The 19942-nt window shown below is 34.6% G+C and overlaps 1 protein-coding gene across 2 annotated transcripts in view; it reads left to right on the plus strand.

The window, feature by feature from the left end:
- The window catches only part of LOC123561058 (nephrin-like), a 107187-nt gene extending 91256 nt beyond the window's left edge, over positions 1-15931 (plus strand). For both annotated transcript variants that reach the window (XM_053516560.1, XM_053516561.1), the window contains exons 2-13: positions 955-1221; positions 1583-1807; positions 2202-2318; positions 2874-3052; positions 4408-4552; positions 7730-8035; positions 8405-8589; positions 9110-9218; positions 9778-10089; positions 10505-10642; positions 11765-11786; positions 13824-15931. In XM_053516560.1, the coding sequence (XP_053372535.1) occupies positions 955-1221; positions 1583-1807; positions 2202-2318; positions 2874-3052; positions 4408-4552; positions 7730-8035; positions 8405-8589; positions 9110-9218; positions 9778-10089; positions 10505-10642; positions 11765-11786; positions 13824-13836 (2018 nt within the window). In that variant the 3' untranslated portion in view covers positions 13837-15931. The remainder of the gene's footprint in view (positions 1-954; positions 1222-1582; positions 1808-2201; positions 2319-2873; positions 3053-4407; positions 4553-7729; positions 8036-8404; positions 8590-9109; positions 9219-9777; positions 10090-10504; positions 10643-11764; positions 11787-13823) is intronic.
- Positions 15932-19942: the final 4011 nt, after the last annotated feature.

The following is a 19942-nucleotide window of genomic DNA, read 5'->3' on the forward strand; positions in this document are numbered from 1 at the left end:
CCCCGGGACCTCCATGTGTACATTTTTAGGTTTGTATGTCTGTTAAAGAACAACTACTTTAATCGCACCAATTGAGAGGGAAATAACTGCAACACCTTTATTTACAGTTAAGCGGTTTTGGGTTGTTCCCCTTGAGTTATCATGTTATATAGTTACCCACTCATAATATCAAACTAAGTGATTATTTTGATGCTGGGTGATATGGTGGTTGTTGTTTTTTTGGGTGTCTTGGGGTGTTTTTGGGTGTTCTGGTGGTGTATTGGGGTAAAAAGACCCGCCCGTTACGATCCATTCTCCATTTATAAATTTTCAACAACTTTGTCACATGATCATATCTTATATGTAAATGTATATTATGTAATGAGGTACTATATGTACAAATTACTGAATAAACTTTTGTTCTGTTCTGTTCATATGTAAAAGTGTACATTGCATAAAAGTAAATGTATATCACACCTGTGACAACAAATACCATTACTGATCTCATTCGCGGAACAAAGTAACCAACTCACCTAGCTGATATTTAATTAGAAAGTAACATTTTTCAAATTTACAAGATATAACGGGTTGTTTTTAATTTTCGAAAATATATCTCTTTATATGGATTTACATATATATATATAGTGTGTGTTATAAATAGCGGATTCATTAGTTTATCCATCACGGTATATCTCTTATGCATCATACTTAATTATGCAAAACACAAAGCGACTTGTACATAAGTTATATGTACAGTATCGAGTCTGTACAGAATCTGAATGCTTCATTCAGTACAATTAAGGTTTATATACTTGGTTACTTCGCCTCAAATGAAATTTGTTCCTTTTCAGGTATATACTGTGAAAATGATTTGTTCAGTGCTATCATCCATGAATATGCATCAGGTAAAGTTATTATCTATAATTATTTCGGGTATACCATAATTCATTTTTTCTCTCTCTCTTTCTGTTTCAGGTGCATTGTCTGTAACAGCACTCGATGTAACAATCAACACAGAAGTTACCATCATTTGCCCGCTATCAGGTGTTGAATATCCAGACTGGACTGGTCCAACAACATTAGCTACCCCTTTAACGAGTGGGGAAAACATAAGCGAGCCAGGTATAGAGTGGGTTGGTAAAAAGGACTTAAAAATACTGAGTGCGCAGACGAAACACACAGGACAATACACATGCTCCAAAGACAATAGAGAAGGTCTTGCAGAGCCTATAAATGTTTTAAGTAAGCATCCAAAACTTGTTTTATCAACACTTCATGGGGGCGATATTCAGGTTCTAAGATATTTTATCGTTAATGAATAATCAGTTTTACATATTACGAATTCAGGAATTAAAAATTACACAGAAGTATCATGATGAAACATAAAGATATAAACAGGATTTATTTAGTATATGATAGCATCTACAAGTTAACGTTACTAACAAAATAACACAAATTTATTTTTTTGAGAACACCAAGTTTACTTCAGAATTTTACTTTGCTATGGAAAACGTGTTGCTTCTATACACATCAAATACAAAACATAGCTATATTTTTTAATATATTTTTTAATGAAAGATATCTTTTTTCCCCAACACGTCAGCTTATGACGTGACAGTTACCTTCCTAAACGTAGATGTAGAAGAAGGAATGGACACAGAACGTCTTATAGGTGAGATTGACCAAAAAATGAATGTCACATGCCAAGTAAACGGAGGTAACCCAGCACCTACTGTGACACTGGCCTTTGATGATGACGTCACAGCCCCGCCAGAAATGAGCCCGCCATTAATATCAGAAGCGATGACTGAAGAAAACACATACAGTGGTATGTCTAGTCTTATTTGTTCGTTTATATCGCTAGTTTCTGTTACTTACATTGTGACTTATCATTGTTGTCATTCTATATTCTGTAGCTTTTACCGTATTCTGTAATAAGGGTTTCTTCAAAGTCCTTCCATAAACTTGAGTTTATACAGAAATTCAATTCAAATGGCTGAAATGGTTTAGAATATTTCATAAACGTTGCAAGGAAAGTGTATAATACGCCTTACTATTTACAAGTTTGGTATACGTGTTGTTGAATTGGGCTCTTTAACTGCTATGTTGTTGTCGGCTAGTAGAACAATGTTTAAACATATAGATACAATACAAATCAAATCGTATTGTTTCGATATTTAAAACATGGTTCTTATCTGTTATATATTATTTCTTATTTGCAGTTAACGCCACTGTGACGTTCAACGCTAATGGCTCCGTCGACTACAAACACATAGTATGTTCAGCTTCTTACCAGGATAAAAACTCAACAGATAAGAAAGTGCTTATATATTTACTCCGTAAGTATTTACTGTTTTCTATCTTTGATGTTGGTTAAACATGGTGCGGTTTAGGAATTAATAAAGTACGCATATAAAAGCCACTTAAAATTTTGGAAATTAAGCTGGCAAAATGGTTATACATTTGTTCACATCGAACAAGATATATGCTTGGCAAATAACACACACGCGCGCACACACACACACACACACACACATTCTCTCTCTCTCTCTCTCTCTCTCTCTCTCTCTCTCTCTCTCTCTCTCTCTCTGATGAATGCCATGAACGACTAGCGTGAAAGATCTGAAAGAAAGCGTCCAGCAAAAAGTTAAGGTTGTGTGGCACTTTAAAAATAATCACATTTTTTAGTTAGATATAACATGTTAGAGTTCCTTCCTGAAATGTGTGGCATATTTGTAGCTCCTTAATATAGTTTGCTGAAGTTTGCTTTCCTAATAAAAAAAAAATAGTTCGGCCGATGTATCTTTAGAATTCTTATGTTTTAGAAAATTAGTTTATCAACGTTTTTATACTACTTTCAGTATTTAACTGATTTTGTGTATTCATTTGTTTAGGTCGACCTCTGCTTAATGCGCTATCAATAAGCAAATATCCTTCCTTATTGTCAAACCAAATGGAAGCAACCTGTGATACAACAAGCAGGCCTGAAACCAAATTAGACTGGATTATAGGTGGTAAAAATATAACGGAATCTGAACTCGATGTTGTAGAAAACTACCAAGGATGTACGCAGGTAAATATTAGCATACAAGTCTTAATTCAACACATTTTTTGTTTCAGTGTCAGTTTGTTTTATGTAGAATTAATAATTGTATGTATATATTACTATATATTACATCATACCATATGTTTATTCTCATTGATTGCTCATATTCGTAGAATCGGTACTGCGGTAACTTATATTATGTCTTTGAGTACGTTCTAGTACTTATATTTCTCCATTAGCATATTTCCTTCACTAATAGGACTGTCTTCTGATTAATCAGCACATCTCACCCGGGAATCGAACTCGGTTAAACAAAACAAGGACTAAGATGTAAGAGAAAAATACATGTTCGAAGAACTCGGCTTGCCTACTGAAGTGATTGCATGGAAATGTAAACGATACACCATATAACACAAAATACATTTGCGAAGTAAAACAAAAATACAACATTAATGAACACGTTGGGGCACCGCCTTGGAATAGACAGTGGCAAAACAGAAACACAACGTGGGAGAGACAACCTAAATTACCATATATGCTTGTCCTCAATACTTTTGCAGAAAGCAGCACAAAAAGATAAACAGCATTACCGACCCGACAAGTCATGCCGGTAGACACATATTCAGTCTTATTGGGCCTGCCTTAAGTACCACCTATCATGGAGTGTGTCAGACACAGTTAATTAGGAAAGCAACTAACGTGCAGTGTGTCTGAAAATAGTCGAGTCATCAGCTCTTTAAACATTTTATAGTTCTTTCAAAAAAAAAATGTTCAAACTGATTCGAGGGAGAATATCTTAATATCTAAAATCACAAACTTTATACGGTCATAATATTTTGTTTGTTTTCAGCTGGAAGCGTAACATAGGGTTTTTAGAATTTTTTAGAATCGGACCACTATTGAAAAAGATACGGCAGTTTCAAATTTAAGAAAATGTCTGATCATGGAGGCAGCCATTTTAGTGTGTTTATGACGTCATTTACACACTGCTGAATTTTCTCTATATAGCAAATAACCATTTGAATAGGTTACTTTCATATCTTTTTTGAGTATAAGATATAAAACATGGTAATTTCTTTCATCATAACTGTAAAAAGTAGAGAAATCATTTCACAGAAATTAGTAAATACAGTACAACTTAATATGTATCTAGAAATTCAATAAATCCGTCATTTTGTTTGTTATTGCCATAGAAACAAAATGGCCGCCATTTTAGTAAAATATTTAAGTGCTCATAACTTTCTCATTTTTGAGCCGATTTTGAAAATTCTTTCACTTCTTAAAATGATTTAAGAAATCCTAGCAGACGGAAACAACATACGAACAACATTGTTTCCCTTTGCAGTACATGATTTGATTAGCAATTAATAATTTTTTTGTAGGATTCAACAACTTACATATTCACCTGCAAATCAAATATAACAATTGATGATATTAAAAAAGAAGACAATGGGAAGGAAATTAGCTGTGGACTTACCTTCCAGGGTGAAACGTCAAATTCACCAGTAGCGAAAATCAATCTACCGTGTAAGTCTGTTTCGTATAATTATACTCTCTCTCTCTCTGTTTAAAAATTTGCCTCCTGCATATTTTTTTTTTCATATTTACCGTTACTTACTAATTAGACATTTTGTTTATTTTGTTAAATTTATAGCCACTTTATCATCACTGTCCGAAAATTATCTGACACAGAAAGGCGAGAAATATAATATCATCATACGCTTTCAGATGCCACACCTCTTCCCTCGCACCGATGCAAACATTTTTTTCTAACGACCATTTCCTTCATTCTGGGTATCCAGTAAAGAGATTCGTTATAATGGAATGATTCGAAGTTGGTAGGGTCAAGAATAGAAATAATACGTGTCATCCTGTTGTTCCTGTTGTTCTCTTCAAATGAAAGAACAGTCGTTGCAGTTTAGGGGTTAGACATCTTGGTATTTGTTAAATATTAGGGTATTTCAGACAACCAATTAGAAGGATATATCCTCCGGAATGAAGTATAATTGTGTATAATACAAAATTTAATATTTCGAAAAGGTAGGGGAGAGAATAGTAATAGTGCACCCCTGTAACTGAGCGATAAGACGGCTGGCCGTACTATTTAAATTCTACAGTTCGGGGTCTCGGACCGTGTAGCATCTCAACATAGATTATTAAACTCCAAGTATTCAGGGCTGCAGCCTGCATGCTCCTCCGATAACCTGATGAATAGACCTACTGCCACTACGGCCGGTGTTAGGATTGCACGGTGGAAAAGAGTGCTATGCAGTCCTTTGGTATGGTCCTTGATTGAATAAAGTACTGTTTAACTAAAGTACTTACGTAAATATCAAACTTAGGCAAAGAACAAAGTCGTATATATTTGACAGCTAAGTACTAAGACAGAGTAGGCCTGTACAATAGACTTTTAAATTAGGAATGTAGATTTTTCAATCAAAGCTTTTTGCGAAAGTATACAACAGTACACAAATTATTGTTTAAACCCAGAAAAAATTCAAACTGTCTCTTTAAAAAATGTCACGTTATTCTTCCACTTGAACTTGGCTAGCCTGTGTAAGCATTCACATGCTGTGACAATATGGGTATGAATCAACAGAGGTGGTCGATTAGATCTACTTTAGTGTATTATCAAGATAAATAACGTTTTGCCATTTTAAGGACTGTAGCTCTAGACAGAACTCTAGATCTAGTAAGATCTGTACAATAATAAAACTTGGCCAGAAAGAAGCATTTGACCCTGCATGTATTTTCCAAAAGTTAGTACAGATTTCATGAAATCATGGCGGCTAGAATTTTAACATACCATATGTATAAAATAAACGGTAAGCTATATCTTGTAAGCAGGCTGCGAAAATACGTGGTGGCGAAAGCAAAAAAAAACAACAAAGACAAATATCAAACGGGGAATCCCACGTACCAAAATCGCAGCCTCCCAAAAACGAAACCTACAGCACGCAGACGTGCACACCACAAACACACACACATACATGCGTACACACACAAAGCCAACACACGAGGACAAAACGAACAAACAAAGGAACACACACACATACACGCGCACACACACAAAGCCTACACAAGAGGACAAAACGAACAAACAAAGGAACACAGTGGGGCACCGCCTTGGAACGGTCAGTGGCAAAAACACCACTGGGGAGCTTAAACCGGTTTATGGTGCGAACCCAACCTCACTCTTACGTGAGTCTAACGTAAATGTCACATTTCTGATTTGTGATACTTTCGTCGTATTTATAACAATATGTGAAACTTCACACGAATTGTTCATTACGTGCGCAGGATTCGTTTCTGTGAAAAGAATTGTTCAATATAGCGTCATTATAAGGTCCCTGTCTTCATTTTGTTCAAACAGGGCCACAAAATCTAAAATATAAATATTTTATAACAAGTTGTTGCGAAGCGCTTGATATTCATCAGACTTGGTCTGTAACGTTCTAACAAAGCCCTCTGTGAACATTTCCCCTTTAAGCTGACTCTAGAGTAATAAGTAGAAGTATCTTTAAATTGCATATGCCCTTGAACTGCTTGGTGTATCTTCATTAAACTTTGTATGCAACAGCCTTGTAATGCCCCCTTTCAAATTGTTTCAAATGTTGGGGGTAGGGTTGGGGGTTGGCACTGGGCATGTTTTATCGTTTTCTTAATACTAAAACAAGGATGAATATCCAACGGGAAACATTATTGTTACCATTCATGGCACAGTGTATCATACATATATTCAAGGACAAACAGTCAAGGTCAGGTGAGGGACTTAATGTTGTTGTTGCCCTCTTGTTTTCAGTGAATCGAACAGATTCAGAATAAAATTTGTCAATTTTACAAAATAATAAGGTTTTTAACACATCGTGATTTTTCTTGACAAGAAAGTGTTTTAATCGTGACAACTTGGCTTTTATGTATATCTTTTTTTCACTTTATCTTTTCACGGAATCCTAATTTACATCAGTTTATTATATTTTCTTTTACATTTTTTACAATTAACTGTATGTGTAAACTCAGTTGATACGTCTGTCTGGACTGTCAAGAAATAAATAGTGACATAGTTTAGTTTGTGCTAAACTGAAAAATGCATTTATAAACAAACACTGGTTTTTCTTTTGACTTGCGATCACTATCATACAATACATATAAAACTATCATTTTTAATTATCTTTATATCATTACCTCTCATGAACAGACTCAATCAAACCGGGTCTGCTATTTTTCTGCTTGGTTGCATTCTATGCTCCCAGAGGATCTTTTTACAGATTTTATTATTATTTTCTTTCATTTATGGATGTTTATAAATGGCAATTAGGTAACCAAAAAGTACTTGATAATGCTCTGACAGCATACTGGGTATTGATAGGAATGTATCCATTAGATTAAATTAGCAAGACCTAATTACGTAATTTTTATAATAGTATACAGAAATTATCTTATTAACGCATCTGGTTATTTCTGTTCAAACAGTTATTTGCAAGAAACATAGATAAACAACAAACATGAAAACACACGTTTCAAAAACGCAATTCGAATGAAAAGTGGTTTAATGAATTAATAATAAGGCATGTCCAAATTTGCCACATATGGAAAATAATGCAATGATACATGCGTGGAAAATGTCCGTTAGATTTTAGACGATCACTTCCCGATTGAAAATTGTGATGTTGCTGCACAAATATTCTTACATTATCACTTCAGTTCGTGCAACAAATGTTACAATTACTGGCAATAACACTGGAGTTGTTGACAGCGGTGGTAGCGTAACTCTGACCTTGACCTGTGCGACCGATGCCGCGAACCCGGCAGAAACTCTACGTTGGTATATAGGAACTGAAAAACGTGAAGTAAACAGTACATATCCTACTGTAGAAGTGGATGAGATGTATAATGGAAAGAATGTATCCCAGAAAATCGACATTGTGGCAAACAGGACGATGAACGATGAACAAGTTTCATGTTGTGCATATGACAATTTTTGCACTGATGTTATATTAGAAATACAGTGTAAGTTAATCATCCTACTTTCATCACTTTAGCGGTCTACCAGTAGTTAAATATATTTTAATCTCCAATAATATGCGAACAACCTTAAAACGTTTTGCTTCATTAGAAAATAATATAATAGTTTGAGGGTAAATAACTGGCGATCGACCATGGTTTTTTTTGTCTAAATTGACATCTGTATTTGATAAAATAAATATCTGATTTTGTACAAATTACCTTTACACACTTCAATTGTGACTTTAAATATATCGATTTTGGACTCACCCGCGTAACTGAATACCATGTGCACGAAGATCACATCGATATTCATAATATTCTGTAAGCCTAGCTACAAATAGTTTTTCAAGTCAATATATCTGTTTGCTTTAGATCCACCCGAGCTGCTAGCACCACAGCTGTCCGAATATAGAGCGTATGCTGGGGACAATATATCCATTCCATGTATTGCCGACAGTAGTCCAGCCGCACATATCGCCTGGTATCGCATGGAAGATCAAAATTCTACACATATCAGCAATAATACAGACGACCCATCTAATGTCTTCTATCTTCAGGTGACATGTCATCTATATCGTTTTCAATTCTTAAGAGAAAAATAATGGTTTGTATTCTCTAAAATACCGTATACATGTATTGAACTACATGACATGTTTTACGTCTCAATACTACATGACATTGCAGCTACATGACATCATTATAGTCCGCTGCGTTTTCGGTTGCATCTTTCAGCTTCGATTATTTTTGTTTTAATTACCTATTTAATGACAATGCTGTAAGTAAGCATAAAGGGTGTTCATATTGGGATTATTTAGTTTGCATAGGGAAAACTAAGTAACATTTATATAACAACTGTAACGAAACAGCGCATTTACTCAGTTTCCTTTTGGTATATTTTCTTCTCAGAGAAGCTAACATTTTATATGTAACACTACATAGTCACATGCTCTTTATCATGGTGTGCGTAATTACATAGCACAACAACGTTGTGTTGGGACTTTTCTATAAATATTAAGCATTATTCTACAACCACTGCTCCGTAATGATTAATTAAACATTCTTGTGATATGACATTAGATAGTGAACATCTCAAATATGGATGCCACGGATTATATATGCAAAGCTTGGAGCCAGCTACAAGATGTGAGTAAAGCAGTGTCTAAATCAACCAAACTTACTGTTTTTGGTAAGTATTAGATATATGTTACGAAAAACCGTATACATTTCATACAGAAAGTCATTTTTGTTATTATAGCTATAAAATATACGTTTTATTAAAAACACAATTTACAAACAGAATAAATTATATATTTCTAAGATCATGTGATTTGATATACATTGGCAAATGTCTTTAGATCGCAAGTCGATCAGTTTTGTGCCTTGTGTTTACCCAATATAGCTAACTGCAGCTGAGAAAATCTTGAAAGGCGGCTGTTCCCCATTTGATTAAATTTCATGCAGAGCGAACATGTTTGTACAATGTATATGATACAGTTTCGTTCATTCAATGATGATTGATCTAGAGATGTCGCACTGTGTATGCCCTTGAATTATTACAAAAAAAGTATTTATTTCAAGATTTTTTTCACTAGCAACAGTGTAGCATTCTTTGAAACAACTGGTTTCAATATTTTCCAGGGTTTAAATACAATTGTTGAATATAATTTCATCGTTAGACACATATATGGACTTAGATTTTTAGTATGGCGTGACATATTGTTTTCACTTACTTTACTTTTGTTTAGATAAGCCAGCCGAACCAGTTGTAGAAACAACAGTTGATGCCGAAAAATATTACATTGAAATTAAAACCAGCGCTTCTGCTCCTGATGTACCTCGTAAATTTTACATCCAGTATCGAAAAGTAGGAGAGATGTCCTGGCGTGAAGTTAGTACAGGTTATGAAGATACCCTTCCTGGACAGGAATCAACGACATACAGCCACGGCTTCAAGAAAAGCGAGCTTGAACCTGACAGTGATTATGAATTCAGAGTGAAGTCGGTAGATGATTATGGATTGGTTTCATATTCATCGAAGTCTTCGATTCGGACAGAGAGTAAGTAAGAGAAAATTGTGATTGAGGACATCACGACCGGAAAAACATCAATTAAAACTATGCATGTCCAATTTACAATATCAAAAACGGTGTCAATGATGTTCCAAAAGTTCGTACAGTTAGCAAAATTATATGGAAACATTGACTCTAAATAAAACACAACTTTATGGTATTTGTCTTTTTATGTACAATCTGTATTATATAAACATTAACCTTACTTTTAAATAAGGTAAAAAAGAATTTGTTCAAACTTATATATAATGTAAGCTAAGTTTTAGAAAATCACACAAACTAAAAGTAGTGTGGTGTAAACCAATTATTAGGGTAGAGGTGGAAAGGTTTGAGAAAAGCTATGTAGAAACAGTGCTTAAATACTTTCATGATTAATGAATATCATTATTTCTATGTTCTTTAGAAGAGGTTGTTTCGCAAGAAGATGACATGGTTAGCATGACAAAGTACAGAAATGCGATCATTATTTCTGTATTTGCAACCGCTGCTGTTTTCCTGATTATTCTCGTCGTTATAACATGTGCCCTCAAAAATGGAAAATGTGAGTATCTTACTACTGTTCTACTAGAAATGAAAAATATATCTCTCTTTAGTGCTGTAAAAACAATAGAAAATGTGAGAGTATCTTATTAAAGTGCTGTCAAAAATGGAAATTGTGCGTATTTTACTACTATTGACTGTTTTGTTATGACTGGAATATACTGTAGCATATTAACTGTACTCCAAAACCGTAGAATGCGAGTATCTTATTACTTTAACATATTGACTGCGCAGTTAAATCTTGAAAATGTAAGAATCTTTATACTGTAAAGTCGAAAACTGAAACTGGGTTCATCTTGGTATAGAATTCATCCAGTAACTTAACTCTTGTCACCAACCACTGGCTGGAATTCAGCGAAATTTCACAGGAAGCTTCTCTGTCCAACAGGAGATATGCATATTATTTTCATGTTCTGGTCGGATGATTTTTCACTTAGTTATCGAACATCAGTATACAGTAGCACCATTTCTTGACCTGAAAATTTCTCCACTGGCTGGAATTTGGTGAAACGTCATAGGAAGTGTCACGTGTATCATTGAAGGTTCCATGTTCACCGCCGTTTGAATACATCTGCGGATGTCTCTAAATTGATTTTTGTACTTTTAGCATGTGTAAATGTGGACGGTAGCATGCATTTCCGCTACCGTCCATGAACAGGCTCAATCAAACCGAGCCTGCAACATTTTCGTTTTTTGTTGTTTTTTTTCGTGTGAAGCTTCCACTTTTCTCTATTTTACACCTAAGAGGAATATTGTCTGTTGTCTTTATGTTCCAGTCAGAAGATTTTTCACTCAGTTATTGCCATTGATTATACAACATTAGTATACTTAAGTACCATTTCTTACCCGAAGTATTTCTCAGCAACGACATGCTGGAATTTCAGCAAAAAGTTTTAGAATGCTTTACTCTCATACGGATATGTTGTTTTTTTTCCAATTCCGGTTGGATAACTTTTCCTTGCGTTATTGCCCTTTGATTAATCAACATTAGTTAGCTATATTGCCATCCTTGTACATTGAGTATTCAGAGTATTTAGCGACACTTAAGTGGAAGCTTCTCTTTCAATTTGTAATTAAAAAAACAGTCTGTCATAAGTAATACATCAATTGTTATATATTTCAGGTGCGAGTTCGAGTAGTAAATCGTGAGTATTTCTTTATAAAAATTAAATGAAAGTTTTAGTTATTTCAGGGATTTGAAAAGCTGTTTAAAGAGTAAGGGAAAATATTGAAAACTCATGTAATCCGTGTGATTTTCACTATGGCATATTGAATCATTTCTGTAAATTACTAGATCCAATTTGTAGCAGTTTTATTTCTGGATACTCAGTGGCGTAGACGATTAGAACTGTGAGATGATACTCCAGCTTGTGTTATATTGAATGCCCATGCTATGCATCGTTGTAAATCCGTTTTTGCGGCTGACAGGTTATACACTTGCGGCCATATCTAACCCGACACCTATGTAATGCCATGGGAACGGATTTCGTTCAAATTTTGAATATAAATAATTTAGCACATTAAACTTACTTCCACGTTATTAAAACCCAATTGATAAACATATAAGTATAAAACTTAACAAATAAAACATATCCCAGTAAAATCCAAATTCACAAAATGGCATAAGCAAAATTCGAACAATGTGAAAAGTAACTGAATCACAGAACAGTTTGTACCTCCGAGTAATTAATACTTCGTGTGTGTGTCTTCCGACATACACATACCTCTGCCTCATTGACAACACGTAGTTCCGGATGGCCCATCAGGGAATATACCCTGCACAAGGGTCTGTTCCAGTTCGCGGAGATTGCGAGGGGCTGCGAGCCGACTCCGTACTCCCCTGTTCAGCTGGTCCAACAGGTGCTGAATAACACTGAGATCCGATGACTTATGCGAGAAAGGCAGCTGCCGTACGTTCTGTTGTTGCAGCAATATCTATGGCGTACGAGCAGTATGGGTCGATGTTCCGTCTTGCAGCAATTGCATGCCAAGTCCACCGGCTCATAGGTGCGGAGTAGCGGCAAGGACCTAGATGTCCTGCAGGTACCTAGCTGCATTTAGGTTCCCGCGAACAGCTATCAAGTCTGTTTTGGTTTGTAACGACGCTCCGGCCCGTATACCGTTATGGAAATAACGCCATGCTAGTCTTGTTGAAACACACACGCGTCGTTCGTTCTTTCACCTCGACGTCTGTACACTCGCATCCTTCCGTTGTTATGGTACAAGTTAAACCGACTCTCGTCCGTGAACATGACACTTGACCACTCAGCTCGTGTTATACGCTGGTGCTAGTGGGCCCATCGTTCCCGCTGTTTTCAGTGACCCCGAGCGGCTGCCTTGTTCTTATTCCGTGTTCGCTGAGCCGCCTGGCGACTGTTCGTCGACTTACGGGACAAGCATGCGTTCCATTGGTCGCCCTTGCAATACATGTCGCGGTCTTAAAACGATCTCGAAGATGATCTGGGACGATCTGCGCATCTGTATAAGCGTTGTGACCTTTCTGCGAGGCTACCTGTGTTCATCGTCAACTCGGCATGTGCGCTGAAACTTCTGCCGAAGGCTAGCCATGGTTGACACTTGTTTGCCAAGGACTTGGGCAGCTTGTAAAGAAAATGACTCAATATTAAAATTTCACTAAAAAGTACATTTGTGTTATGATTTATTGTGAATAGATTCATTTTGCAAATATTTACAGTCAAAATATCGTTATATAAATAAAATGCGATTTACTTACATGTCTGAGTGAATGTCCGGTTTGCTACATGCCTATAGCGCGACCGCGTTCTTGGATATCCATCGTAACCATTAAAATTTTAATAGCTAAATTACGTTTTTTCAGGGTGAATAGCATTCTAGAATACCTATTATGAAACTAAAGATCGATATTTTTGCTTACAAATATTTCCTCGTGCAAAGTGTTGAAATCGGACACGTACCAGGCGCAAAACTGCTGGATCGTCAATGTTGAAAGATTTTATCATTTCTGTACAGGTAAGGTAGCAAAATATCAAACCAATACATTGAAACATATTCGAAGAAACGGAATTTCAAAAGTGTCGGGTTAGAAATGGCCATAAGTGTAGTTCTAGATGAGGCATACATTGCATTTAAGTTATATGTTGTCTTTCGAACTATTTATTGATTGTATTAGAAATACTTCAAATGTGTGACTTGCATTACAGGTATGTCATGTGAACAGATGAAAAGATTCCAAATTTGGAACAATAGTAAACATTACAGTGGGATAAACGCCAACTTTTGCTAAAGAACAACATTATTTTACTGGGATAATATTGAGTTTTCAAGAGATTATTGTAAATGTGCAATATTTGTTTATCATCACACATAGGAAATGGACGTTTGTGTATTTGTTACTTTGCTGAGGTAAAAGTGAGAACTTTGTATAAAAGTCATCAATTTTAGTCCAACGTAGGGTTTCCCTAGACAGTATATATAATGTATTTTAGTCGATGTAAAAAGATTAAATGATTTAGATCCGAAGTCAACAAGTAACCATGTTAACAAATGAAGTGCAGTTATACAAGTAATAATCAAAACCGGTTCTAGTTGATATAATAGGGTATAGTCATCGTATGAAAATAAAGTGCGGCTTGACAATAAAGTTTATTGCAAGGCTAATGGCGGCAGAATGTTTGCTTGCGTTTGAGGAATCTCAGTATAAAAATAAAGCCCGCGTAAGAGGTCTGCCCCTTGTACTTTTCAAAAGATTGTCATTGTTGCTTACAGTATGTAAAACTGAAGACAAAAAGTCGATAAGTTACGTTTGATTTTCCTGCATTTAGTAGTATACATGTTTGCATTATGTTTTATTATCTTACGGCTTCAAGAATTATCTTTTGCAATCCGCATAATAACATATCGTCCCCTTAAAGCAAAAAGGTACCATGTGCTGATAATTAAAGACGGTTAAGGCACCCTTTTTACATTAAGGGGGAGATATAATGCAGTAGGATCAACATTTATGCATCAAGGTAATTAACATACAGAATTGCTTCTTATATCCTTTTTTGACGAAATATTTCAATTTTTATACTTTGTAAAGGGCGTGTTAGCTTTTAAAACAGATGTGCATTTTGAACAATAAAAAACATATGTAACCGGAAATAAGATAAAAGCGGACGAATAAAGGTGTTTTGCTTCGGGAAATGTCAGTGAAAATCTTATTAATTTATATATGGAGTGCATTGAGTAATTGGTCGATTTTTTTTGCAAGGATGTTAGTTTTGAATCTAGTTTTGATTGATAGCAGGATGCATTATTAGCATATGAATTTGTATCTCTCAGTATACGAGGAATAATCGAAAAGAAATACAAAAAATATTTCCATTTATTCAATTTTTAAGTTGGATAAACGGTTGGAACACGATTGTAAAGTTTGACGAATTTTATTGCAAGATTTCAAAATATTGCAACAGCTCACAATTTTTTTGGTTCGCTACGATTTTGTTATATTCTGAATGTTTCGTAACCGTTATGTAATCCCAAAGAGTAATGGCCAAAAACTGTCCCTTTTAGCTAAAGTACTCAGTAGTTACTAAAGGGAACCCGAAAAATCATATAGTCAAAAAAACAAGAATCTTTTTACACGGACCCAGTTGCATTACGTGTGAAAATTAAAATGCCATTTGTACATGTTTTACATAGGAAGGGACATTAGAAACATTGTTTGATTTTATTACATTAAGAATGGAGATTCCATTGCAATTATTTGTGTTTCATAGTATATTGTTAAATTATTCTTCTTCTAATTTCGCATTTCGAAAATTGCTTGTTTGTTTGTATTTATGTTGTTTTTCTTCTCATGACAGTTGATTTATTTTCATTTAAATACTCCAAAAATGCATTTTCCCCATTTTTGTATGGTGATGGTTGCTGGAAAATAGCTTTAATTATTCATATAAGTCGTTCAAAAGGCATACTCGCATCGATTCTTTTTCATTCAATTTATTACCATGTTTTTGTGTTATCCATTTCGACTTGTACATTTGCCACTTGAACACGGACAGTTTCTGATATACAGAGTCAGCCATCCTCTAAAACACTGCTTTATTTTAGATATTTACAAATTATGTAATTTCAGTCTTATATTACGAATTTTAATATATAGCTAAACTTTCTTATGAACTGTATTATTTAATGCAGTGGGAGGACCCCAAACTACATGTGTCGTGTAATAACTGACTCCACTTGTGAGTAATTTGATATTTTAAAGTTGAGGTAGTGGACCCTTAATGACAAATAGCATTTTCCGTTCGATCAGTGACGCACGCACGCACGCATATATATTTCATCATTGTTTGTCATGTATGTATACGCGTTTTATGGACTGTAATAAATTAATAAACTGTCGAGCATATTCTGTTGATGCGATTTCTCCTGATATGGCCTAGACTGGTGCCCGTGTTTACTCCCTACGTTTCATATTGACTGTAGAGCGGAAATCTCACAACCAGTCGGGAACCAGGCTAGATATGGCCGAATGATGTCGAAAAACATTCGAGAGTATGTTACCGCAAGGAAATTGCCGATTGTGATTGCAAGTCTGCTGCCTGAAATATGTTTATCACATGCCATCTAATTTGCTTTATTTTAATATTAATCTTTAGAATGTTACGTTTTTATATAGATTTCATTTCATTTATTCATTTCATGTATGAAATGACATTCCTGTTAGAATTATGTATTTGTTATTTCAAAACTACATAGTAAATGCAAATCACAAATTCATTACGATATAAAATTGTAATGTAAGCCTATCTGTACTAATAGGAACTAGAAATATGATTTGAGGGCTTAAGTTGTTATATTATTATTGCATTTTTCGTCTTATTAAATCACTTTAAGGAGGTAGGTTACCTTCATATTTGTATGTGCGCATGTCCAACCGGAAGCTAACGTGACGATTTACGACGACGTTTACGACAAACTAAATGTGTTTGCATATTCATTCTTCTGAAAACAAATCATGAACCTGTCTTCGATCTGATGCTTTATGGTTTAATAATGCAGAAATAATGAATAAATTGCCGCAGAAACGCTTCAAAACAATGTTGCCTTAAAATGACGTCATTGACGTCATGACGTTACGTGTCAGTTACCGCGCAAAATTAATAGCTTTTACCTTGAAAGTATGTAATTCTGTGCATTTTCTTTATTTTAACTATTTCAAATAACCATTATTTGCTGAAATATTTTTTATGAGTCTTTTGCTCTGAATAATAAGCAATATTTTGCTTCTTTTATGTAGTTATATTGAAATGTTATGCGGAATGTAAGAAAATGGATGATGATAAGCAATGTTATTTGGAATATAGTTGGGTGAAAGGTTACTTGTTACGGCCATTTTCAAATAGAAAATCTAGCAGTTTGATTTGTAATACCTATTTTTCAGGTTCCGTTGATAATTTGTTACTTATGTACTAAAACTAAGATCTAAAATTATTCAAATTTCAGTAGAAAATTGTGGTTTCTTGAATTGAATTGATGTTACCATGGAAACGAAGCCCGTGACCTATGTATCTAAATGTAAAATTTAAAAGCGTTGACACTGGTCTATTTAAGAAACACAGCTTCGGCTTTTTATTTTCATTTCAACAATATCCATGAGAATAATAGCAGCATGCTGAACGATTTTTCCATGAAAAATTCCAGACAAGGGGTACTGCTGTAAGTATTCTAAGCTGTGAAATTTGTTTGAATAAATGCAAATAACACGAAAATATAACTTACGTTAGAAATAATATGTTTTAAAGCTATATCAACTAGAAAGATAATCTTATTCAATACTTTTAATAAGAAATTACGACAAAAAGCAAGATATAAGCTATTTTAAACATCTCTGTTGCCATGGTTACTTTAAACTTTAAGAAAAATAGTGTACCATGTAAAGTGCTTGGTATTTTGCTAATAATATTACCCGAATATTCCATGTTGGTCATTAACAGAATGACACTGAAGCCGTCGAAAACCCCTATTTTTATACATACTTGTTTAAAAATTAGAGAAAATGCGTCACCATGGAAACACGAGCCCCGCGACATATACATTTTAAGCTTATATTAGAAAGCTAACGTGCATATTAGTAAAATTATCAATTATGCAGACTTCTACGGATATCAATGAAATTAAAATACACTGAAAAGTGTTAAATATCCATATTTTCCTTCTTCTTTCAATATGAAATACGTTTGGAGGGTCATGTTCTTCAAACCTGGATAAAAAATGAACTTGAAGGGACAGAGACAAACAAAATTGAGATTGTAGCAGTTAAAACTTCATATTACACGAAATACAAAAGAATGCTGCGGTTCAACTAATTTGAATTTACCCTTGTAACAAGGTAACCTACCTCCTTAAACTACTAAGTAATATATTCGACTTATTACCATTTCAACTTGCGAGCTGTATAATGTCACCATGGGATTGAGCAAGCCAGGTTACATGTTTTCGATTTACAATTTGTATACAGATTTTGTATAAAATGAAACAAAGTAAAAGTGATTAATCCAAAAACATTCAAGGGGGATAATAATAGATTTAAATTTGTGAAATTCTTATCATGTATTATCGCATTTTAAAATAAAAGTGTATAATGTATGTATAACTTCGTTCTTTTACATTTAGCTATTAAAGTTCAGTTGTATCAAGGCAAGAGAACTGCCCTACATCCTCGACATAAAAACTACAATGTCCATCCGAACACCCAAATATTGATGGATTAGATAATATCTCCGTAATATGACATAGTACACTGGTGACATTTCATGACTTGTGAGTACCAATTCAGAAGTTATTCTCAATTACTTGTTATCAAACATGACAAAACGTCAGGAACAACGACAACAACTGTTTTCGAAGTAAAAGCTACTACTAGGTAAGGCTATCCGAATGTTAAGACAATAGTTTCGCGTGCACGCACGTGCTTGACATTATTTGAACGCACTAATTATACTCAAGCAGAGGGGCATTGAAAAAAAAAATGAAAACAATACGCTTCAAAACAAATTTATTTGTGTCACTAACACTATTTTACAGGGAAAAAGATAGAAACACTTTGAAGTTTCAATGGGCCAAGATATTCCAATATTTTTTCAGCACTTTAATCTAAATGATGGTACGATACTTCAGTCAGCATCGACCGTATTTACAGGTAGTAATTTTAGATCTATTTCAATCCATTTCCATTTTATCTCATTCATACGCAAAATTGTTTATGGCGGGTTTATTGCAATAGGCCTACTTAAAATGCTAAACTAAAATGCTACCTAACATGCATCTTTCCGCATCGCTACATCAAAAATAAATGACGTTATTTTCAAAATATATCTACATTGCACGAAGGACGGGCAATCTGTTTACGATATTTTAAATTCTACTTTCTATCAATTTAGAGAAACGTGAAAATCAATACATTACCTCCCTGAATGATATCTTTAGAACGCCTTTAGAACCTCCGTGGCTGAGTGGTTAAGATCACTGACTTTGGATATAGTTTTCTCTATGCGAGGAAGCCGCACAGCTGATTTGTTGAAAGTCAGTGGTTCTACCCAAAATGTCCGGAACGGCAACTGGGATCTTTCTATAAAATTCAAACTTAGACAAGTCGCCATATGACCTACATAGTATCTGTGTAATTTAAATCCAATAACATGTCATATAAAAATGAGTTTTGGTAATAGTGATTTATTGGGCTTACAACCTGATATGTGACTATGAAATAATGACTTAAAATGAAGGTCTAATTCTAACTTATTTGCCTTTCCCTTCGCTCTTCTGAACACTGTGAGATTAAATGAGTGTACGAAATATGTGTTGGCAATGATACGGTAGTAATATGTACAAGCATGGACGTTTAAAACAAATTTCTTTCATAAGATATTACTGATATCATATTTAAAAGGTGTCCTTAATTCAACGTTATGGCACGACCATCATATGTTCTCGAAATAGCCTAATAATTATCTATAGATAATAATTTTCATAAGAATCCTTACACCTAGGTCTTAACTTTGTCAAAGTTAAATAGGCTCCATGTGAAACCAAATATGTGTATTGCTGATTGCTACTGATGAAAGTTTGCTGACTATTTTTGCCAGCTGCCAGTTGCACTTTCATGCATTTTGTTTTAAATCTGTGAATGAATTTATAACGGGATATGAACGTCAATACTCGGCCTGAAAGTCTAAGACTAAATCTCGGACATAATTAAGGGTTGATAAAAACGGACCAGTGAGCTTTTGGCTAAATAATGATTCGTCTGGAATACCTAAACAGTAAATGT

Source organism: Mercenaria mercenaria, chromosome 10 (genome assembly GCF_021730395.1).
Source record: "Mercenaria mercenaria strain notata chromosome 10, MADL_Memer_1, whole genome shotgun sequence".
Lineage (NCBI taxonomy): Eukaryota > Metazoa > Mollusca > Bivalvia > Venerida > Veneridae > Mercenaria > Mercenaria mercenaria.